We start from the raw sequence: 24,509 nt of genomic DNA, 5'->3' as shown, positions 1-24,509 counted from the left end.
TCTCGCCCAATGTACCGGCTGTGACCACATCTGGGGTGCTCTGAGCACAGCCCCGTGCTCATGCCTGGGACTGTCCTCAGGGCCAGCCTTGTTGGCTGACTCCAGCTAGAGCCCACAGGCAGAGGGCTGCAACCAGGGTGAGTGCCGTGCAAGGTCACCACGTTTGGTCAGATGGGTTGCATCATGCACAAGGCAGGAGAATGAGGGCAGCTGAAATCCGGCCTGTGCTCCCTTCTCCAAGCAATGTGCTCTGGCAAGGGCTGCGTGCACCCGAGGAAGAGGCAGCTTTTTCCGTTCTTACAAGGGCACCGGAAGGGCTGGCAGGGGATAGAATGAAAAGAGCCAGGTTGCCAAACTCTCCAAGGGCAGCCGAGGGTGGCGAGGTGCATCTTTAGATCAATACCACTGATTTGGGTGACTGGGGCAAGGGCAGTGAGGTGTGGCATCAGTGACAGACGCCAGGGCAGGAAGCCAGGCAGGAATAAGGAGATGGTGGATGTCCTGTGGCAGCCAGAGCAGTCAGGTGACCCACAGCCAAACATCCACCCACCCATCTGCTCCTGCTTCCCCTCCATGAGCAAGAGGGTCTCTGTTCTCATGGAATCAGTCCAGGCAGGGACTTACCTCCTTACTATTCATACATACTTACTATTCTCACAGTATTGTTCTATTGTAAGAATTGTACTATGCGCATCATATTATTATATCAAACAGGATTCTATGATGAACAATAATGGGAAGAATCTGAGGAAGACTGGGGAAAGGATTCAGGCAAGCTGATGAATCCTGAAAGATAGACCTGTATCAGTTAGGAGATCAATGAGGAAAAGCCTTCCAAGAGCAGGAACCAAAAGCAGGCACTGCCTGGAAGTGGGGATTAGAAAAGGCCAGTGGGTGAGAACACAGATCTGAGGAGAGGGTAAAAATAATACTGAAAATGTTAGCAGAATCTAGATCTTTGAAGGTATTGTGAGGCACACAGGATTCTGATTTATTTAAAGGGCACTGAGAAGCCACTGGAGTATTTTACAAATTGGGGGGGGGAGGGCTTACTGATCAGATGTGCATTCTGAAAAGATCACCACAGCTACTTTACTCAGAAGGGATGAGAAACAGTCAAGAGTGGATGAAGCAGCTGGGGGACCAGATCTGTTGGAGTGGTCCAGACAGAGGTGCTGACCGGCAGAGGAGGACATAGCAACCAATACATTTTGGAGGTGAAAATGACTAATGACTAGACTCTGAGGCCCCTGGAAGGCCCTTTTCTACTAAGTTGGGTGATGGAGAATAATATGGAAACTCCATTAGTGATGGTCACTGGAGTCCTACTTCGGCCCGAGGAACATGGGTGCATCTAGATTAAAAACCTGTGTTCCTTAAGCTCACATCCACTGAGAGAAGAGTGGGAGGAGTTTAGGACAGAGCTGTGGGGGAGGGCTACAGAACAGCAGAGGAAATAAAAGCTTTTCATTCCAAGGATTCGTCTTGATAGGTTGAAACTGAAAAAAAAAATAGAGCTATATACATAAAACCACAGCAAGTGGCTTTCTGGTAGTTGTTAGGCTTTGCATGGAGTCCCTTCCCAAGGGTTTAATTACGTTGCATATAAAGTCTGGGTCTTGTTCTATATTTACAAGCCATAAGAAAGCATGCTTGTGTCGTCCAACGGGCCGTGGGCTGTAACTTCAGTGCTGTGTAGCTCTCATTAGATATATAAATTCCACGACTAACCCAAAATTAGGAGAGAGGAATTAGGCACAATCACCACCCTCCTCTCTCCCAGCCAGGACTGCAGGCTGTGATAAGCAGGGTCTGCCCACTGGGTTTTCAAGGTTTCTCGTCCTTTAGGCTCCTTTGTGGGGACTTGGGGAACATGGCACCTACAGTCTTATAAGTAGTTTTCATTCATCAAGAGTGAGTATTTGGGATCTGCCCGGTGGTGGCCACCTGGCTTTATTTACCCCGTGCCTGTTGGAGCCTGGCATACACCTTGCCCAGAGTAGATGCTAGACGGATGCTTGTAGAGTGTAGGAGTAGCGCTCTGCATATCAGCTCATGCAAATAACTAGTCAAACTCGGGTCCAAATGCACTTACCTCTTTTTGTCCAGTGACTTGTAGAAAATGGCAATAATCATCTTGAATTGAAAGAAATTTGGCTTTTCCCATCCCTTCGGCATCCTTAAGATTAGCCATGCTCTCTTGAAAATACTGCTCGGCCACATCTGAAGAAGAACATCGTAACAACATTTGAAGATTGCTTGCAGATTTGAAATGGAAACAGAATAAATATGCATTTAGTGGTGGTGAACTATTTGAAAGTCGTAAGTATTTAGACAAGAGGACCTAGTTAATTGGACTGTTTTTCAGAAAAGGTTTAGGTCTCAGAAGGATACAGCAATTTACTTTCCTTGGTTTTCATACATTTTAGCTCTCCCAGCAATACGGTAAGCAACATGAATGCAGATGGGGAAAACATTCCCCAGACTTGAACGCACTGGTGAGTTTTCAGGTTAACCGTTAATTCTTCCTCTAACTCTAGTTGCTGCTCACTGAGGTTAGGGCTCCAAGAGGCCCCCTTTTTCTTAATAAAACATCTGGGGCACCCGGGTGGCTCAGTCAGGTAAGCATCCGACTTCGGCTCAAGTCATGATCTCGCGGTTTGTGAGTTCAAGCCCCACATCAGGCTCTGTGCTGACAGCTCAAAGCCTGAAGCCTGCTTCAGATTCTGTGCCTCCCTCTCTTTCTGCCCCTACCCTGCTCACACCCTGTCTCTCTCCCTCTCTCAAAAATAAAATAAACATAAAAAAAATTTTTTTAAACAAAAAGCAAAAAACATAGTTTTACAACATTAAAATCCTAGAAAACATGGCTGACATGCTGCTATAGGAAGAAACCCAGCCATCCCAAACACATAAACCTACTGGTTATAATACAATGAAAATATTTTAAAATATATGCCAATCTTGAAAGCAAGAAAAGGAAAACCTCATGTATGGGGAACGAAGAAGGAACCAGAAGCCAGAACAGTGAGTGGTGCTGAAGCTGAGTGGGCCATGAGGGAATTAGAAAAAAAAGGTGTAGTCTTTAAGGGGTGAAGTTTTGTAAGCCTGAGGACTGGGGACGAGGGACTGTGTGTGGTAGAAAGATGGAATGCAGCTTGCTACAAAAGGCCAAATTCTTCTGTGACGGGCAGAATTCTAGGATGACGCTAAATGCCCCTCACCTCTGTCTCCTCCCTCCCGTGTGAGTATGGGCGGAACTTGCAGATATGATATTACTCCTGTAATGAGATTATGTGATATACCACAGCTGACTTCAAGAAAGGGAGATTATCCCTTGGGTTTAACCTAATCATCTTAGTCCTTGAAAAGCAGAGTTTTCTTTAGTTGGTAGCAGAAAAGGCAGCCAGAGACATTCAGAGCATAAGGAGGATTTGACATGGAGGCTCTCTATTGGTGAGACGGAATGAACACGGTGTAAGGACCTGAGAGTGGCCTGGGGGAGCCAAGAGAGGTCCCTGGCCACTAGCCAACCAAGCAAATGGGGACGTCAGTCCTAACACTGCAAGGAACTGAATTCTGCTAATAACAGAAATGAGCTTGGAAAAGTATTCCCATGCTCCAGATGAGAATGTGGCAGGCCGACAGCTTGATTTTCGCTTGAGCAGAAAAGCCAGCCTTACTGTCCTAGACTTCTGACAGACAGAACTGAGTTGATGAATGGGTTAAAACAATCATAATTTGTTATGCGGCAAAAGAAAAACAATACCATCAGGAATCCTTACAATGGAGAGAAGAGCAGTTGCACTGGTCCACAGGCCATCCTATGGCTGGAGAAACAGCATCTGGAACCGAGACACGGTACATGGGGCCAGTGCAGGGATGAGGCCTGAATCTGCATCACCTACTTGGCCTGGAAATTTTGAACCAAGCAGTTAACTAGGAACTGGTCTGAAACTGGAAAAATCATAGAGCTCCAGTATAGGGGTCAGCAAACTTACTCTGTGAAGGACAAGATGGTAAGTATTTGAGGTTTTGGGGGGCAATATGGTCTCTCTCTCTGCTAGTCAACTCTGCTGATGAGGCACAAAACTTCCAGACAATACACATGAATGAGCGTGGCTGTGTGCCAAGAAAACCTTATTTACTAATACAAGGGGTAAGCTGGATTTGGACCACCGACCCCTTCTCTAGCAGAGGGAAAAGTGGTATCTCCCTCTCCCAGAAACATGGGACTCCCAATGAAACACCTGCCGGAGATGGCCTCACGGCGACACATGACAGGCACACATTTGCCAGATTAGGTTATGTCCCATGTAACACAGTGGTCTGCTTGACATTTCCACTTGGACATCTCATGTGTATTGTGTGCTACAAAGACGTACAAGAAAAAAGACAAAACATAATCCTTTACCTCTTTACTTTTCCTCTATATTTGGTTATTTCCCCTTTATCATCTCTAATTTTGTATTTGTGCTACCTCCCTCTTTTCTTGATTTGACCAGCTAGTGTTGTATCTATTGGAATACCTTTTCCCAAGAATCAGCCCTTGAATTCATTTTTCTCCTACTGTGACGTGAGTGCCAGGTGCTTCCAAAGAGGCGTCTGTGAGGACGGCACCCCCGAGCTCGCGGAGGAGCCATAATCAGCCTGTGCAGAGAGGGGCAAAGAGGGCAGGCTCCAGGGTCGGAGGTTTCCTGGCTCTGCTCCCTCCAGGCTGTGTGCCTCACGTGGTTGACCTCAGGTTCCTCGTCTGAAAAAGGGGAGCCCAATGCTAGGGCCTCCGTTATCCGGTCATTGTCAGGAGTAAATGAATTAGTGCATACAAACAACTGAAGATGTGCCTAACACCTAGTCAGTGCTCAATAAATGGGAATCATTTTAACTTAGGGACAGCTCTGAGGGTCGTGGTTATGGACCTCTGTGGGCCATGCTAGGCTGACCAGCAGGCATGTTAAGGCGAAGGGAGCACTATGCAAACAGAGAGGTCACAGGTGCAGAAGACTGGGGTCCTGTGCACCCGATGTGTGGCCCCCGCACTCCATGAGAGCTCTGGGGACACCCGAAGTTCACACTGAGACTGTTGGGGGTCTCAAGAAATGATTCAAGTACACTCCATGTGATCTGTTTTAGAAAGAAGAGAAGCCAACACTTGGGAAATGTAGACTATCAAACCCTGGCAACCTAAGGAAAAGTTAGATCTGAGAACAAGGACGTTTCTTTTACCTGCAAGATTTACTTCGCCCGGAGCCTAGGCAGTTGCCAGACCGAAGCAGGAATTGTGCTCTGAGGTGACGCCTCTGGGGAGACCTCAGTCCTAGCTGCCCCCGGAGTTCATAGTTATAGACAGAAGTTGACTGGACTCGAGTCCCCTGTTCCTTCCTCCCAGTGAGGATCTGCTAGACCAGTAAATGGATGATTTCTAGAGCATTAACTCAACATTTTCTCTTGGTAAGAGAAAATTCTACTGAGCAGAAAATCTCTTTCCTAGTAGCTGACTCATGGGAGAAAGCATTACAGATTTAATGCTCAAACTAAGTATTACTTTTGGCTACTTTAATAATCTGATGACAGCAAATTAGTGGGGGTGAAGTGACATTTATTTTGTTGATTTTAAAAGCATTACAGAGATGAACATTCCATGTCTAAAAATTAACAAGGATATTCAGGAGTGGAGTACTCCTGACATTTTAGTTTTCTGTCTAATAGGGAACTAATCAAAGAATGTAACCAAGCCTTTCTTTAAGAGTAAAGTTCTTTCTAGGGGTGCTTGGGTGGCTTAATTAAGCATTGACTCTTGATTTCAGCTCAGGCTATGATCTCATGGTTCGTGAGATCGAGCCCCACGTCGGGCTCTGCACTGACTGCACGGAGCCTGCTTGAGATTCTCTTTCTCCCTCTCTCTCTGCCCCTCCCCTCACTCTCAACATAATAAACTAAAAAAAAAAAAAAGTAAAGATCTTTCTGAGTCTCAGCCTCGTTCTCCTGGGATCAGCTCTTACTACGAAGAATGGTGGTTGTAAAGTGCAGAGGAAGGAGTTGGGGCTGAACAAGGAGGCACCGAGAGTCAGAGCCTGCGCTTCGGCAGAAGTGGCTCCATGGTCAGACACAGGAGGAGGCCAGAGGGATGGGAAGCATTTTTCTCCCCGTCCTGGTGAGGGGCTGGGCACAGGAGGGCACAGCTGGTGCTTGATACCGTTCTGGCCCCTTTCCTGTAATGTCTGCCCCCTCTTAGTACCCCTTTCCCCAGAAGCCACACGCTGACCAACTTCCTCCCCTCAAACACCCCATTTTCAGCTGGCCTCCTACACCTGAGGGCCACATGCTCCTTTTCTCTTAGTGTAGTTGATCTCACAGAGATGCTGGGGGAGAGAGGGGGCCGCCTGGCTGAGTGCAAACTAGCGCATAAATGGCTCAATCTCTACCTCAGGGGGATCTATTCATATTTCCCCAAAGAGAATGCTTGTTAGCACATATAGGTCTCTGGAAGCGGGGGTGAAAGTGAGGGAGGAAGGCAGGGAGCGGTGGAGGGAGAAGAAATGTATTACTGAAATGAGGGCAGTGTGGTTACCAGCGAATGAAAGCGAAATGTTGTGCGGGGGATGACAGAGGCGGACTCCGCCTGGGAGTCAGCCCTGTGGGGCTGCTGCTGCCTTCCTGGATGCTGGAGTCCTCGGCTTCTCTAAAGGTCCAGGCCTTTCCCGTTTCTGTTCCTGCAAGGCCGCTAGTCCGAGGGAGTGAGGAGGGGGAAGGGCCCCCCGACTGCCGTTACCACACGGAAGTTGGCCGCACATCACGCATCATGTCAGGGCCTTTGGAGATCACAACAGCCTTGAACTCAGGAACAGAGGAAGGGGTAGGGCATCCACTCTGGGTGCCTTCCCAGTCTATAAATATGAAATACTTTTATCTTTACCTGCGACACAGGAAAACTCCCTTTGCTGCAAGATCCTGTTGTGTCTCCCTCGCCCCTCCAAAGCCCATGTGAACCACGTGACCCATCTTTGAGAGGAGAGCAAACCTGTCACTACAGCTAAAGAGTGACTCCCTGATGAGCAGAGTTTTTTCTGGGGAACAAGTGACAACAGGATTTCCAGAGAGATGGATGGTTGAGCCTGGGGTGGGGGTGGGAGGGAGATGCCATGTCCCAGCATGGTCCTCGTGCCCTGAGGCCGGGCGTGGGTTCACAGAAAGCCAGCAATTTTCAGCTCTCTTACACAGGCCTGCCCCAATTTAAAAAAACCTCTTCTAGAATCATCTGCAACCTGATGCCAATGGCCCTGGCAGAAGATGAGGTCATTTTCTAAAGCAGAGAAGCATGACATAGGTTGTACATCTGAGCCGTGGCGGCACAGGTGTTCCAAGGCCACGAGCCTTCTCCCATTTCCACCCCAACACAATGTTGGGGCTGTCTGTGTGTTACAGAGAGGGAGGAAGAGTGGCCTGCCCGCTGGGCAGGGGCCTCAATGTCTCCCGGAGGCCCTGTCAGACCCTGTTCTGTCTCTGTGTTCTCATAGAGGCAAAAGAAAACCAGGCTCCATTCAAAGAGCAAGAGGAATGCGGGGTTACAGTCTGACACACTGGAGGTTAGGAGGCTTTTAATTAAAACAAATTCCAGCCACCCTGGGCTCATTTTCTCGAGGCTGTCCTAAGGCAAGAGCTGAACAGAGAGGACAGCTTTCATTAAGAGGGAGGCCTGCGTGTACAATGTGACAATTATCTTTTGTAACAGTCTTGGGAAATAGTCTGTACTCCAGACTAACTGCAGAAGCATGACGGGCCACAGGGAATGCAGCCCCGCCAACAAACAGACTGGACCCGTTTAGACCCAGCTGGGGGCTGCCTTGGGCTCTGCACAGACGGCTGCCCTGAGGCCACCTCCCAGCTCTGTGAGGTGGGAGGTGGAATGAGGGTGGCCTGAGGACATAGGAAGCGCAAGTGAGGCTGTCTCTTCACCTCAAGGTTTCCTGTGGTCCACACTGAAGACCCTCTTTAGGGTCTTCAGGCCCTGGGCACGGCATCTGGGAGCAGCAGACCCACGGCCCACTAGCCATATGATCCCCAGGAAGTCCAAGGTCATCTCTGGGGGGAAGGTTTGCCTCAGTAGGGCGAGGTGACCAAGATGGCGGCAGGCTGGGTGAGGCTTCCAAGGGAGGGCACGCATGAAGGGCCTGCACGGGGCCAGGCACCTGCAGGCCCAGTAAAGGACTCAGTCACCACGAGATCCGCCTGTCTCCAGGGCCACCAGGAAGCTGACCCCATCTCTGCCTCCCCACCACTCACTGTCCCGCCCAGCAGTGGTCAGGCATCCAGCAGTTTCCAGCCCCAGTTACTTGTCTTGGTTGAAGTATGTATTTTCCATTAAGTGGCCCTCAAAACCCTTTTTGGAGCCCAGTCAGGGTACACATAACATATGCTTTTCTGAGACATTCTGAACACAAATTATCAGGCAGTACCGGGGTGAAAAACTGGATCTTACTTCCTCTTTCCTAGCAGAGGGATGAAGCCACAGACTTTGTTCTTGGATGCAAAAATGAAAGGCAGTTTGTAAGCAAAGGCTGAGGAGGTTTCAGTTTGCACAAGGTTGTCCCTTTGGGAAGAGAGACCAACAGCACAGACTTGGGGAGAGGAAGAGGGCACCCCTCTGATCCTCGGCCAACACTGCAGCCCCCACCTGACCATCCTCTGGGCTCCTGGGACCTCTGGGGACGATGCCTCTCACTCTCCAGCAGCATTTCTCTGGAAATAGGGGAAGGGTTCTTCTCTGGTCCCACTCACCACTCACTGTCCTTCCCTTCCTTACCTGGACTTTATTTTTTTTAATTAAAAAAATTTTTTAACATTTATTTATTTTTGAGAAACAGATCATGAGCAGGGGAGGGCCAGAGAAAGAGGGACACACAGAATCAGAAGCAGGCTCCAGGCTCTGTGCTGTCAGCACTGAGCCCGACGTGGGGCTCGAACCCATGAACTGTGAGATCATGACCTGAGCCAAAGTTGGATGCTCAACCGACTGAGCCACCCAGGTGTCCCTTTACCTGGATTTTAGAGCACACACCAGGCATGGATGCCAGCACCTGCTTATGGAGTTCAGAGGCAGGCCGGGCTCAGGGTGGCTGTGCATTTTGTAACAAGAAATGGGCCCTGCACAGGTGCTGAGAAAGGGCCTCTCAGAGAACACAGGGCATGGGTTGGGGGGAGGGGGGTGCTAGGAAGGCCTTGGAAGAAGGGTGAAAGGTGGGTGGATGTGGCCAGCCAAGGGGGGTACAAATGCCACTTGGAGGCCTCAGGTTGGAGGAGGGGTGATGGGGACAGCAGGGGTGGCTGAGGGGTCCCTGGATAGGTGCAAGACACCTGACTGTGGCCATGTTACCTATCAGGACTCTGCTGGCACTGGGCATATGTGTATTCCTGAGTTTGTCAGACTTCTTGTCTCTGTGGGGCACACAGGGCCCAAGGGGCATCGATAACCCAGGGACGCGGGGTAGGGAGTGGGTTGCAGGTGGGGTAGGACCCAGCAGAGGAGCAGGGTGACAAGGTGGCCCACAGGAGGAAGAGTCAAGAAAAGGGAGGATCAGGTAGGTGGATAAAACAGAAGACTGTGTCAAGATACAATGCGTAGCTCCAGATACTTGTATATTTTGTGTCTACTGAGCAAAATGCGAGGAGGGCCTAGCACAAGAGGGAGCCGGGAAGATGCGCATATTTGCGTATGGGGAATTGTATCTTAGGAATGCGCCCACACTCATGAGTCCGGTCCATATGGCCAGGGAACCCCCCCTGCCTCTGAGGCTCTACTGGGACGGAGCCCCTCCCACTGTGCTGTCCGGACCCTACAGAGCCCAAACACTTCCAAACAAGGCCGCCTGTGCTCAGCAGGCACTGCCTCTCAGAGGTTTACACTGAAATGTACTTGGCTTCCACCCATTTCATTTTAAGATCCTTTAGGAGAAGAGTTATAAACACCAGGTCAATGCCCTGAACACTTCGCAGGGTTGGGAGAGCTGTTAATACCAAGTTTGTCTATGGCTGCTCCGGGAAGCGGGCCAGGCTCAGGTTAGTGACATTCCAGGAGCCTGAATTGGAAGTCCTTATGCAATCGCAATCCTTCGTGACTTCTAGGGCAGTTTTGTCTGCAGAAGGAATGCAGGGAAGGCACAGAGCAAAGGGATGAGCTTGAGTATGGAGCCTGAAACACGCTAGCTTCTTGGCTAGTGGCGTTTCGTTTGTCAGAGGGCAATGCCTTCAATGGGCATTCAGCAAGCAGGCTATGGAGAATCCCCAGATGGGAAATGTTTCTCGTTAATGATTCTTAAAAAAAAAAAAAAAAGTGTACTCTGCAGAGACAGGTTCAAGCACAGGGGAGCAGAGTTGAGGTCCCCAGGCAGGTGGACCTCCTTAGCATTTGATAGGCCATGCAGATTTGCTCCCAGGGGATCTGGCTGGGATTTTGGAACTAAAAGTCACTAATGTCCAGGTCACAGTCCTGCAACCCTGGGTGAAAGCCACCAGAGAAAGTATGTGTGTGTGTGTGTGTGTGAGTGGGTGACAGAGTATGTGTTTGGGGGGGCATTAGTCTCCCCTTAGGTGTCAGACAAAGATAAGTACCAAATTCCCCCCTTCCCTTTCCCCTTGCTAGAGGCAGCAGACCCCTGGAGAACCCCCCCCCCCAGCCCTGGGTGGGTTCCCTTTGTTCCCACGGTGAGGGGACTGGCCTGTGAGGGGTTAACAAAGAGATAACATGAGAACCAGGCACCCCGAAAGACTGTGGGACCCAGATCATCCCCAGTTCCGAAGGGAAGCTGGTTGCATGCATGCCACATGGGCCCATGCCGCACTGAGGCACCATTGGTAAAAGCCAGGACAAACTCTGAGTCTCAAAATGCCGGATGGTCAGTTCACTTTCCACGGCCTTTCACACTAAGGGAACAAGGATTCACAGCAGCAGTTTTCAAACAGGTTGACACATCAGGAATAGCTTGGGGTTTCTCCGTGCTTGTATTCATTTCTGATGTGCCCATTTAGATCGTTTGTTTGGGGCCTTAGAGACCAGGGCGGGTGCTCCTCTCTACACCTGTTCTGGGCTTCACGGTGCCGCCTGACAAGCAGCAGTTCTGATCCTGCAGTTTCACTGCCCAACTGCACTTAGCGCTGACTCGGCCATCAGTAAACTGTCTTCCCAATGGATCGAGGTGATGGCCATTTCAAGTGTGCTCTGATCAGAGAAGGGCGTGTCTAGGAGACTATAGGGACACAGACTGATAGGGGCTGTGTCCTTTCTGGGTAGAGCAAGGAGTCCAGAGAATAGAGACGGATGGAATTTGCAGGTATGGAGAGCTGGCTGTTAGCTCACTTGCAGAATGGGAGGTCATGCCCCACCTTTAGGTTTATTTGAATTTTTTTAATGTTTTTATTTATTTTTGAGAGAGAGGGAGAGACAGCATGAGTAGGGGAGGGCCAGAGAGAAGGGGAGATACAGAATCCGAAGCAGGCTCTAGGCTCTGAGCTAGCTGTCAGCACAGAACTCGACACGGGGCTCGAACCCACGAACCATGAGATCATGACCTGAGCCGAAGCCGGATGCTTAACTGACTGAGCCACCCAGGCGCCCCTAGGCTTATTAAAAAGATTAACTGAGCACGGGTGTGAGTTCCAGCACCTGCACACAAGGCAAGCTTGATTCCCACTACTATTGTCACTAACGTTATTCTTACCTTGATTCCTGCTGCCTCTGAGTTCCTGAGGCTCCGTGGCCTGTTTCTAGCAACCAATCCCCTGACGCTCAAGCAGAAGTGACCCCCTTCCTTAATCTGTATTACATCTCCAATTGCATCTCCCTGCTCCTGGGGGGGAAGTTTTCTTCCAACTTTACACTCTTCCTATATCTCAAATACCAACCAGCAGGTGGGTTTGGGCGTTCAGGCCACCAAAGGCAGAGCAGGGGAGCTGAGTGCCTGTGCATGCTCCTGGACTGGCCCCTTCCCACTGGCTCTCCAAACCCATCTCTCTGGGCTGCCTCTGCTCTTCCCATGTCCTCTGTCCCAGATGCCATAGACTCTTCAGCAGGCCTAGGCGGGGAGGGGCAAGGAAGGAGAAGTGCAGGTGCAGTGCCAGTCCTTATGCTGTAACATGGAGGTTAAGAGCCCCGGTTCAAGTCTGCTACTCCCTAGGGGAAATTACCTCATCTCTCTGTTTCTCCATCAGAAACTGGAAATACAACAAACTCATAATGTCGTGAGGATCAATTGAGTTAATAAATGTGACTGGTTAGGGGTGCCTGCGTGGCTCAGTCAGTTAAGCATCGACTTTTGGTTTTGGCTCGGGTCATGATCTCATGGTTTATGGGATCGAGCCTCACATCCGGCTCTGAGCTGGCAGTGCAGAGCCTGCTTGGGATTTTCTCTCCCTCTCTCTCTACCCTTCCCTCACTTGCGCTCTCTCTCTCTCTCTTGCAAAATAAATTTTTAAAAAAATTTGTATTAATGTAGCTGGTTAGAAGCCTGCCAGTATGTGTTAGGGCCCAGCAGGCCAAAAAACCTCCCGCAGAGCCACCGTTGATGGCACTGCCTCCGGGGCACAGGAGAGTCTATATAAGGGACCGTTGATGGCTATGCCTCCGGGGCGCAGGAGAACTATTTGGGAAGTTGAGGAACAAGTCGAAAGACTGTGAAACAACATTTGGCCTCCTGGGCTGCACCTGTGGCTTCTGTTTATCCTGTCTGTGATTTTCTCGTTGCTTTGCTAAAGCAAAAAGACATATACCTTTAAGTTTTGAATCAACTTGGGTCAGTTAGTGACACCAGCTTTCCCTTACATTATTTCTGTTCCCAGCTCATTGCCTGCTGTTGGGGGCAAACACAATCCTCTGTGTAAAATTAATTTTTTGGATAATAAGCATCTTGCCTAACTGCAAAAGGGCCTTGAAGAAAAGAAGATTCTTTGAGAGACAGACTCCCTCATTCCTGTTTTTTTACTTCTGTTCTCACAGCTGCTCTCTCTTCTGTGATAAAAGATGATCCTTCCCAGAACATGTTTTTACTCTTTCAAGGACCATAAACTATGTAATCATTAAAGAAAAACTGTAATCACCTATGGTATATAAGACACTGACTTTCTTAGTAAAGTGTGGCTTTACCACCATTCACGTTGTCTGTCTTCTTTCTTATATTGCGCCGACACCAACCCCCTACTCAGGGACCTTTTGACTGGGGTGCGTGGGCTGGTCCCCCGCAAGTATGCACTATGTCAGCATCAGCTATTATTATTATTATTATTATTATTATTACTGTGTGAGGTCATCAAAGTCTCACAGATCTTATTATATGTATCAAGTAGGTATTATTGTCATTCTCAATTTATAATACCCATGCTATATTTAGACTAAAACATGTAAATAAAGAAAAAAAAATATATATATATTTGGATTGTCTGATTCTGTAAATCATGCAAAGCAGAGTGGCCCAACTTTGCAGCTACAGGAAGAAAACATTTCAGGACACCATTTCTATTGGTCCTCACCCAATCCATATGGTTATCAACTAGCAGACACGCTGGCAAACCAGAATCCCTCGAGGCGAAGAAGATCTCTGGGCCTCAGTTTCCTCTAGCTCTTTGGTATTCTCTGGGGACTAGACCCCCGACCCCCACCCACCAGTTTAAATGTTCAGAACCCTCCAGTTGTCTTCACTCGTGAGCCCAAGGAAAACTGGAAGGATCTGCCAACCTTTCATTACATGCCTGCTCTCCGGGTCAGAAGTTACACGTGTTTTGCCCTCACGCTTGTTCTGCCTGGCTCAGAGCCTGAACCGTTTTTGAGCTGGTTACCAACAATCCCACAGAAAAACGTAGATTTCTGCCTTCTCTTGAAAAACAGATCTGCCCTGTAAGCCTGCCTTCCACATGCCAGCAATGGGCTGGAGCCGAGTAACAGCTGCTCGCTTTCAACAGGGCACGGGCTTCTCCGGTTTGCCACAGTCCCCACACTCTGTGTCGCCTCTCTCATATTACAACCAACAGTGGCTGCCATTTCTGAGTAGGCCTGCCGCTCCTACTGTATTGTAATGGCTGTGTGTTTCGCTCACACTGCTTGCGTGGTCTCTAGGATACTTAGATTCGTGGCTCCTGCTAGTGTGGGGATTTCCATCAAATGTGCGTTTGTATCTTAACGGTCATCATAGTTGGGAATGGAAGATTCTCTTTCCCTATTAAAGGAATGTTGGGGTTGCCTGAGTAGTCAGTTGGTTGAGCATTGGACTTCGGCTCAGGTCATGATCTCACGGTTTGTGAGTTCAAGCCCCACGTCGGGCTCTTTGCTGACAGCTCAGAGCCTGAAGCCTGCTTCAGATTCTGTGTCACCGTCTCTCTTTGCCCCCCCCCACTTGTACTCTCTCTCAAAAAAAACCCATAAAAATATTAAAAAATAAAAAAGGAATGTTAAACACCAGTAAGCTGGTCAAAAAACTGCTGGCCCTTTGAAGGTTTTGAAGTTGATTGTTATATGTGGGGGTCTCAGGGAGAGAGGATCAGAAGGTTTGCTGTCTTCTCTCTCTCTCTCCCCAGACAGGCTGCTCCAGCTCTAAAAAGGTGCTCGAAGCTCCAGGAAACCAGGATGAGGCGTGTGTAAGGTCGGATGGACAGATGGATAAACCCCGATATCCCCTTCACCAGCTCCTCCCCGGACTGGAGCCCTGTCTGGCCCAGAGATCTCTGCACACCAGGCTGCTCATTGAGGGGGGCCCTTCATCTCTGCCTACCCTCCAGTCTCCGCCTTCTAGCCCAGCTCCTGGCCCCTGCAGCCCAACCCTTCCAGATCTCCATCTGAGGCTTGCTGGCACACTGGACCTCATTTTACTACAGTACATCATTATTTTTTATCTGATATCTTGGAGTATACCCCTAGGCCTTCTTTATGAGTTATAGTCTGTCTCTGAATATTCTGACCAAAAAATAAGCCACCAGAATGCATGTTGTCCGTGAATAGAGGCATCCTGTATGCTCTGAGTCTACAATGGTGGATTCAAGAGCTCCCCAAGCCAGCCACTCCACCTATTACATGGGGCTAAAAAAAGCCATCTGACTCAGACGTGACAACTCCTCTTAGACTCCCAAGGCACCACGGAAAGTTCATCCTGATCGAAAGCTCTGTCCTGTGAATGTCTGTAGGCCTGGGTTCCAACAGGCCTGATCTGTTGCCACAGTAGCTCCACAACAATCTTTAAAAATAGATCACCTCTGAAAGTACAGCAGATTTCCCTGTAAGCCCAGCTCTGCTCGGATGAAGACTCACTGTTTGAAAGTAAAAGATTTAGAGAAGGGCCAAACAGCATAGAAAGTAGAAAATTCGGGTGAAGGTAACGCAGGGGCGCAACTCCGGACGACCACATAGAGCCGCCAAAGCTCTCTAGGGACCTGTGTCACAGGTCCAGCCACCTGTTCACCCATCCTAAAGGCAGCTGGTTCACAGGCCCGCGTCCGGGACGGGCAAGGCGCAGGCAGGGCGCACTGCCCACAGAAGGTCTGCGCAAGCTCACCGTGGTGGTCCATCCTCCCAGAAGCGACGGCAGCGCGGGCGACCAAATGTGCAGAAACTGCTGCCTCCTCCGGAGACGGGTTTCCGCTCAGCACGATGTGATGCGCCTGTCACCAAGGAAAGAAGACACAGGGTTGTTTACATGCTTGGCGGTAGCAAGAGGGGACTCGCTGTTCTTGGAGCGATAAGCAGAAAGCCAAGAAACTTTCTAGCAAGCTAGACAATATGATTTGTGTAGAAGCACAGTCAATTCTCCGGAGACCGAGATTTGAAAAGCATTGTGTTGTGGAGAGACAAAGCCCTGAAGGCTGAGTCCAGATGGCCTGAAGCCATGGCCAGGGCGCATCACTCAGTGAACCATTTAAAAGTCTGCTCCTCTGAGTGCAACCTCCGCTGAGGGGTGTGGTGGGGAGGGTTTCAAGAAGGAAGGGGGTGGGCTAAAAAGTGCCTGTGCTCTGCACAGGAAGTGGGCGAGCCCAGCCCCCCTTCCCCATGCTCTCAGCCCAAAGGGGGTCCTTGCTGAGGGGTGAGCAGCCACCCCAATGCCCGATCCACCAAGGCCATCTGCCTGCGCCTTCTCCACTCTGGCCCATGGGGCTGCCTGCTCACAGGAAACAGCTCCACTCCTTAGAAATAGAGCCCAAATGAAAATTCTTTGAGAGAGAGAGAGAAAGAAAGAGAGAGAGAGAGAGAGAGAGAGAAACAACCCTTATGATCCCATTAATATACACAGTAACAATCCTCCATGGGGAGCCTAGGTGGCTCAGTCGGTTAAGCTTCTAAATTTGGCTCAGGTCATGATCTCGTGGTCTGTGGGTTCGATCCCCGCATCTGCTCTGTGCTGACAGCCAGAGTCTGGAAGCTGTTTTGGATTCTGTGTCTCCCTCTCTCTCTCCGCCCCTCATACACTGGTGCTCTGTCTCTTTTGCTCTCAAAAATACATAAAAACATTAAAAAAATTAAAAAACATAGTAACAATCCTCCTAAATAAAACACAAAACACGTCTCTACAAATAAAAATATACAAAGTAAAGAATAAAGAGAAAATAGTTACTCTTTATCTATCAACATTTAATGTTTTAAAAATTGCTATTGATAATAGGTTCACATTCATTCAGTAAACAGATCCTTACTGATCACCTGCGTCAGGAGAGGCCGAGGCTAAGACCAAAAATGTAGGCAGTACAAAAAGGAATTGAGCGTGATGTTCTATAATGCACTCACATAAGGTGGCAGGTGGTTTGCAATTAATTGCCCAAAGAGTGACAAAAATACTGGAATACCATGAGTTAAAGGGAGAAACGCCAGACTAGGAGAGGCAAGACATCCTAACAGCAGTTAGGATTTCTTTCTCATGTGTAGTACCTATTTTCATTTTCTTAACAGTTTTTGTTACCCGTGTTTTGTAGATGAAAAAGCTGAGGTTGAGGAATGGCTGCGCTGCCTAGGACACCTGATGGCTAATAAAAGAAGGAGATGAGACTGATACTCTGACTGCAGTCTTGCTTTTTCTCCCAGGGCAAGAACGCTGCCATTCCTCCCTGCCCCGTCCCTGCTGGCAGACATCACTAATTGATGCCAGCACACTTCCCAGAGGCGCCGATCCGTTCAGCCTCCAGGAGCCATGACTAATCCGTGGGAGCTGGCCTAGGAGATAAAGCCACACCATCAGAACTTTCTAGTCCAGACCAAGCAGGGAGGCAGCAAGGCCATAGAGACGTGGTCCTCTGATAAGCAGCTGAACGCATTTCTGAGTTGTAAGGGCAGATTCTAGACTGTCACCTTACTTGTCATATTACAATCAGCTGAGTTATTAGCTCTAGCCTTTTTATGAGAGGGGCTATTCCAAATCAAGATCGCTGTCAATGCAGAGCCTGGCATGGAGCTCAGCTCCACGAACCGTGAGATCATGACCCGGGTGGAAATCAAGAGCAAGATGCTCAATGGACTGAGCCAGTCAGACACCCTTATCAAAATTCTTTTCTTTTTGTTTAAAACTTTTTTTTACATTTATTTATTTTTGAGAGAGAGAGAGACAGAGACAGAGCACAAGTGGGGGAGGGGTAGAGAGAGGAGGAGACACAGAATCTGAAGTAAACTCCAGGCTCTGAGCTGTCAGCACAGAGCCCGATGCAGGGCTTGAACTCACAAACCATGAGATCATGATCTGAGCTGAAGTCAGACACTTAACCGACTGAGGCACCCAGGCGCCCCTCAAAATTATTTTCAAATGAATAATGGCATGTTCTGAAAGTTCTGTATGTTGCCTTTTGCCTTTGGAGACAGGACACAAAATTTTCCAAGAGCAAAAATGCTCATAATATCAAGAAAGTGGATCCTGAGAGGTTAAGCGGATCTGAATTTCACAAAATCTTCATAACCTCAACATTTTTCTGTGTGAGATACTAATATAAGCAAACATTTATTATTCATTACGCACTTCAGAAACTCAATCCCTAATCTAATTTATATTTGATGTTCAATGCTGATGTTTATGCTGATTTGACATGGGGGGAGGGGAGGAAAAGAGAGCTGTGATGTTAAAAATGTGCAGGATTAGCATCTCATTGATCCAGTAAAATTAAATTGTTTACTTTAATTCAGTCATATTCAATTTACCTTAAGTTTTAAATGCTTTCTACATGCCACATTGTGTCCCTCGTCACACACGGGCCCTTATCATAGCCTATTTGGTCCTGCCTTGATCACATCCCAGCAATCTTTAGCCCTTTATCCACTCTCCCCCTACTCACTGTCCAGTCGTTGCCTCCACCTGTCCCTTCTCTTCTTGGCCAGCTTGGAGTTCACCATTCAGCACTGTTGATACCAACATTATTTGAAATGGTGAAAAAGGGGAATCATCTAAATAACCATGAGAAGAGGAATGAATATATTATGGTTTATTTATTCAATGACTGAACTCTACCTAATACATTAACACAGTAACATTCAGAAACATACCAGTGAGTGGAAAAGTAATTTACAAGAGGAAGCAAACATCATGGTACCAGTGAGTTTCAAGTTTCTCTTGAAGCAAAAAAAATCCTTTTGTTCCAAACAGATTCTTTTGCAGTCTCTAAAATACAGAGCAGGTATGAGTGGAGCTGCTGTTACTGAAGCAGGTGCAGAGGGTCTAGAAGCTCACTGAGCTGCGCCTACCCAGCTGCCCCCAAAAGGCCTTCCATGGAACATGAGGGCTCAGGTGATGCAGATCGAGAACCACAGCTCCGCACGGTATAGGAGGCTGCTGTGGGGAGCAGGCACCAAGGCAGTTGAGAAATTAGTGATTAGATTACCCAATTTTCCAAATTAAACCACTGTTCACAATTCTGGAACAACACTCTGCTTGCTAAGAGAATATAAACACCCCTGTTATATACATCTGAGAGCATTTAAGGACTCGTTAGTGTTAACAGAATTATAGGAGCCGTGCTTGCCTCTCCTGGCTTTATGCAGGAGCCCAAGTAATGGGCCCCGCTGGGGATCTGTGCTTGACTCCTTGTAATTTAATTTCCCAGGTTTGAATTTCTCCTCCCGTTCATTGTTGTTTTCAATATCTTACAGTTACATGTTTATCAGTTGTCATCTGGAAGCTGAGAGGCAGTATTTAACATTCCTAAATCTCTTGAGCCGGTAACATGCGGTACTGGGTTAAAAACAACACCAAAAATACAACCTTTAATATCTCATATTGAGCAAGGTCATTAACTGAAAAACCTCGATCATAAAACTAACCACCTCAAGCCTTGGCAAGGCGCGGAGCAGAAGGCTGCGTTCGGCCTTCCTGCGCATTTCCGGGAGGACCAGCGATTCCACGGCGCCCATCCAGCTGTCAGGAGACACAGCCAGAGCCATAGCTGGCGGACTCTTATCGGACTGAGCCTGTCCCCTTGGATTTGTGAAATGTGTAATAGTTCTTGAAGAGAAAACTTGATGACTAGTAAGAAGGATGTTTCTATTTACGCAGGCAGACCCCATCACGTGAACACTCAAGACATGCAAGGCTCTGACTGACTCTTAGCAGGAGAGAGGGATGGATTTTTTTTCCCATTTAGTAATGACGAGGGGGATCACTGACTCAGAGAGAAATCTCTTCTCCCGTAGAAAGTGGAGAGTCCACACATACCTCAAGGTGCCTTTGTGGACCTAAGCTGACTCTACTTACCCTGGAGACAAAAACTTCCGTGGGGAAGGCAACATAAGTCTGCAGCTTAGTCGCCGTCAGGATAGCTTTGTGTAGTTGAGGCCCTAGAACTAGAGAGGGACACTGGGAGGGTGGGACCTAACCTTGACTAAGCACCTACTTTGGCCAGCTGTGGTGTTATGCGGATTACATACACCAGCTTGTTTAATCTCAGAATCAATGGTGAGGGTGCTGTTAACACCCTAATTTATAGATGGGGAAATGAAGCCTTCAGGAGATGAAGCAACTAACTGAAGGCCACATAGAGGGCTCAGTGGCAGACAGGGATTCAAACGAAGGTCTGTGATTCCAGACTGTCTCCTGCTCAAGTCTGACATCTGGCTTTTTAAGAAGGTAGATGTTACAGAAAAAGGATCTTCTAATCAGTGTAAGGAAGTGTTACTTAAGAGTCGGAGAACTGGTTGCTAAGTAGTAGATCTGGCCCAGAGGTTGAACGGATGGCCCGGGGCAGAGTGGGTCTCCAAGCCGCTTCTGAGAGCGAACCATACAGGGACACCAGAGCGGGGAGTCGGGCAGTGGATGATGGATGGAGCAAATGTTCGGGGCCTTCCGCCGAGTGTCTGTGTTTTTCTGTTTTGGTTCAAGATAGTGCTTTAATTCAACAGAAGCTCAAGTCCCCTTGTCATTGTGAGGTGTGAGTTTGCTGTGTTTCTTTTATAAGTGACGAGCTGTGCAGCCACGTAGTCTCCCTCTTGGCCTTGCCCCAGCAGGCCATGCAACGTTCGGCTTTGGGCTGATGCCCTTGTACCAGACAGGGCCATGCAGCCCAAGGCTGCCGCTTCCTTTCCTCTCCAGCTCCTGGCCAGGAAGGAAGCCTCTCACGGCCACCCACACCACAGGGGCCTGGGGCAGCCGGAGGGCCTTGGCTAAAAGATGTTGTTGGGACTCTCTGGGGGGCGTAGATGAAAGGGTAGTCACTGGGTGCCCAGGGCATTCCAAAACTGAGTTCTGAAGGCCTCAGGCTAAGCCAGTTTCTTTTAATAGTCAGAGAGAGTCCTCAGTGGCAGCTCTCCAGTCGTCAGTTTTAGCTCCTCCGAAGGGCTGGGGAGAAAAGGCCCTTCCCTCTGTAACGGTCAGCACCAAAATAGATATGTTGGGAACTTCGATTTTCATCCTCTCCTGGTTAGAAGCATGTGTTTTCTTAACTGGGTTTTTAGATTGTAAGAGTAATATCAGTATGCAATTTTGGAAAATCCTACGTGGTAAGTGAAAATGCCCTCTCCCTTCGGTCCTTAAGTCTCACCCTCTTCTCCCGATCCCCAGTCTGACTCCTTATAGTCATCGCTATCAAGTTCCCTGTGTAGCTCAGAGATACTGATATGCTTACACAAACATACACACATATAGGCCTTTTTTTTTTTTTTAAAGTAGGCTACATGCCCAGTGTGGAGCCCAATGTGGGGCTTGAATTTACAACCCGGAGGCCAAGACCTGAGCTGAGATCAAGAATCTTAACCTACTGAGCCACGCAGGTGCCCCTAGGGGCGCATGTTCCTAAACACACCCAGGCACAGACACGCACACACGATCGTTACCTGACGCTGTCCTGCGCCCTCCCCCAGCCCAAACTCACCTGCCACCACCCATCTGGGCTCTGCCACGATGGCCTCTCTCCCCTCTCCTCAATCTTCGGGGTGTCTCATTATCAGTCCTCAGGCCGCTCAGTTGGGAGCTCTCCCAGCACCGGGTCCCTCTCCCTGTGTGCATGTCACAGTTGCCACTTTACATTCATCCGTGGGACTATTCAGCTAAGGCCTCTGTCACTCTCTAGACTCCTCCTCGAGGGCAGGGCCCTCCATCACAGTCCCAGTGCCGACCCCTGTGCCTGGCACATTGTAGGGTCCAGCCGGTTGTTGACTGAATAAACATTCTGGTCTACATCTGCCATTTACAAAATAATAACAATAATGCACTTTGGGCATCTCATTCTTCCTGTGGTTATGGTGTTCGATCACATGGATACACCACAACCTCCTAACAGGTCTTCTATTGATGGGCTTTAAGGGTATTTCTAATTTCTAAGGGCTCGCTATTCCCTTATAAAATTGGAGGGGGACTACCCACTGGTTTCCTCCACAGTGGTGCCAATCCTCACTCCTTCAAGCAGGGTATGAGGACGCCTGCTTCCTAGTACCTTTGCCATCGTGAGGTATCATCAAACTTTTTGATTTTGCCCACAGCTAGGTGAAAATTGGCATCTCCTGAATTTAAGTGCATTTCTTTACTAACAAAGGTTGCTGAAGATCATTTTTATATGGTTGTTGGCCGTTTGTATTTCCTCTTCTGTAAACGCACCATTCCTGTCTTTTGCCCTGATTTCTACTGAGTTGTCTTTTTCACCTACATTTTGTAAGAACTCTTTCTATAGCTCTTCTCTTTGATATTTATTTTTTGACTGTGATATTTTGTCACGAAGTTTTTTTTTCTGCTGTCAAATTCATCAATTTTTGTTTCTCTTTTTTCTTTCTTGTCTTCCTGTCTCTCAATCTATACCCACATGTACATATCCAGAAGAAAGATGTTACATATGTCAACACTAGCTACTTCTGGGAGGGGAGTCCTGGGTGACTTGTAACTCATTTTTTCGCATTTTTCTACATGGCTTGATCTTTTTAAATATAAAGAGTATTGTATTGTATTGTATTGTATTTTTGTGTGAGACAGAGAGTATGAGTTTGGAGAGGGGCAGAGGGAGAGAGAGAATTTCAAGCCCAACTCAGGGCTCGATCTCATGACCCTGCGATCATGACCTGAGCCAATTCAAGAGTGGGATGGATGCTCGACTGACTGAGCCACCCAGGTGGCTGCAGTATCATTTTTATAAAAAATAGTTACTTAAAAGGAAACAATACAACTCCCAGATTTATGTCATTCTTAGAAAACTTTTATGATGCATAGAATCATAACTGCATTCTGCATCTTTTCCAATTTTAAACATGAGAGGCTAGTATTCTCAGGGATTTTGAAGATTATAAATAGCGCATTATAGCAAATACACAGCAATTAACCAGAACCGATCGGGGGCGCTGTCATTTGCTGTGTCGTCTGAACCCGGCCGGAGCCAGCCCCGTGTGAGCCCCTACAAGCCATCGCCTCAGCCTGGCCAAGACTGATAACTTGCCCAGAGGAACCTGAAGCCAGGTCTTCTGACCTCAAAGTTTTCAGTAGAGTGGCTGATAAATTAGTTCCTTATACTTTGTAAATTGAGCTACCCCCTGCCAAATTTGGGGACTACCGACTGAGCGGCAGAGCTGCACTGAAATCCGAAAAGAAAGATAGGCTATTCAACTGTCAGAGATGTAAAAAAAGAACTAATGCTGGTGCGGTGTTAATTTATGCCCCCCTGGAAAACACACACCCACAAACATTCACACTGAAATTAAATCTTGCCATTTTTCTTTTGGGTAGGAAAACAAGGGTCTATTGCCAAAATCTGCCATGAGCAGTTTCAGAATCGGTCACGCCAGCATGGCTCCTCACAGACCCCGAGGCCCGGTGCCTAGGACGGCTCGCTTGCCAGCCCCTGGGCGCTGCCTCCCTGCGTGGTGGATCTGTGGGGCTTGTTAATTTCCCCCCCCTCTAATGGGCTAGTTCCTAAAATACTTTGGAACTTGTCGACACTCTACAGAAAATAAAAGGTCTTTTCTTTCTGGGTGTTTCTCTCACTCCAAAGGAATGAACAGTGAAAAACTAGAGGGAAAATAACAAAACCCCTTTTCTTTGTGTACATAATAAATGGCTTTTAGGCAAGGGCTCCCCTGGAGAGCCGCGGCCATGCAGTACCTTTCTGTGTCTAGGTAAAGCTCTTAAAGAAACGAGGAGCCTTGATGAATGTTTGATAATTACCGTTAACACATAAAAGGAGCTTACACTGGCACTATGCCTAATGGTCCACAAAGCACTTTCCATTTTGAACCTTTGAGCAGTTCTGTGAAGTGGATAGGGTCTTTTGTAGGATTGGGTTTTTTTCCCCCTTTTTTGGGGAGGTTAAATGACTTGTACAATCAAACAGCTGGCAAACAGAAGAATCCGGACTCCCACTCGGATTTTCTGATTTCACGTCCAGGGCTGTTTCAACTTCACAAAGCTATCTCTTTAATAAGGACTGGTAAGCATTTATTTAAACACTCTCTAATCTTTATTAGTGTCAAGAATAAACAACAATAAAAGTCACCTATTAAACTTTACAAGTATTATAAAAATGAGTGAAGTACTCTGTAAGTCTAATACAGAGCAATCCTAATTTCGATTCAAAATCCAAATGCAATGAAAGGAAAGGCTGAAGACATTAAAGCATCAAGAAAGGTTTGGCATGGCAAAAAAGCATGATGAATCCACAAAAATATATTAGAACCAATAAAGGAGTTCAGCAGGGTTGCAGCATGCAAAGTCAACATCCTATTTGCGTTTCTACACACTAGCAATGAACAGTAGGAAAAGGAAATTTAGAAAACACTTCCATTTCTAAGAGCATCAAAATGAGCAAAATACTTGGGAATAAAGGTCCCAAAAGAGATATAAAACTTCTACTGCAAAATATGGTTGAAAGACACTAGGAAAGGGACGCCTGGGTGACTCAGTCGGTTAAGTGTCCAGCTTCAGCTCAGGTCATGATCTCATGGTTTGTGGGTTCGGGCCCAGCATCGGGCTCTGTGCTGACAGCTAGCTCAGAGCCTGGAGCCTGCTTCAGATTCTGTGTCTTCCTCTTTCTCTGACCCTCCCCTGCTCATGCTGTCTCTCTCTTTCAAAAATAAATTAAAAAAAAAAAAAAAAAAA

General features: G+C 47.9%; 1 protein-coding gene and 1 long non-coding RNA gene across 3 annotated transcripts in view; one reads left to right on the top strand and one right to left on the bottom strand.

Moving 5' to 3' along the window:
* The window catches only part of TTC23 (tetratricopeptide repeat domain 23), a 99,584-nt gene that overhangs the window by 17,380 nt on the left and 57,695 nt on the right, over nucleotides 1–24,509 (bottom strand). For both annotated transcript variants that reach the window (XM_029952684.1, XM_029952683.1), the window contains exons 7-8: nucleotides 15,531–15,636; nucleotides 2,096–2,223 (exon numbers count right to left, since the gene is read on the bottom strand). In XM_029952684.1, coding sequence (XP_029808544.1) covers nucleotides 2,096–2,223; nucleotides 15,531–15,636 — 234 coding nt within the window. The remainder of the gene's footprint in view (nucleotides 1–2,095; nucleotides 2,224–15,530; nucleotides 15,637–24,509) is intronic.
* LOC115302740 lies at nucleotides 988–2,312 on the top strand. The gene is made up of 2 exons (XR_003913610.1): nucleotides 988–1,217; nucleotides 2,110–2,312. It is a non-coding gene; the product is annotated as an uncharacterized LOC115302740 (long non-coding RNA).

This window comes from Suricata suricatta, chromosome 9 (assembly GCF_006229205.1).
Source record: "Suricata suricatta isolate VVHF042 chromosome 9, meerkat_22Aug2017_6uvM2_HiC, whole genome shotgun sequence".
Lineage (NCBI taxonomy): Eukaryota > Metazoa > Chordata > Mammalia > Carnivora > Herpestidae > Suricata > Suricata suricatta.
This window is presented reverse-complemented; position numbering and strand designations above follow the sequence as displayed.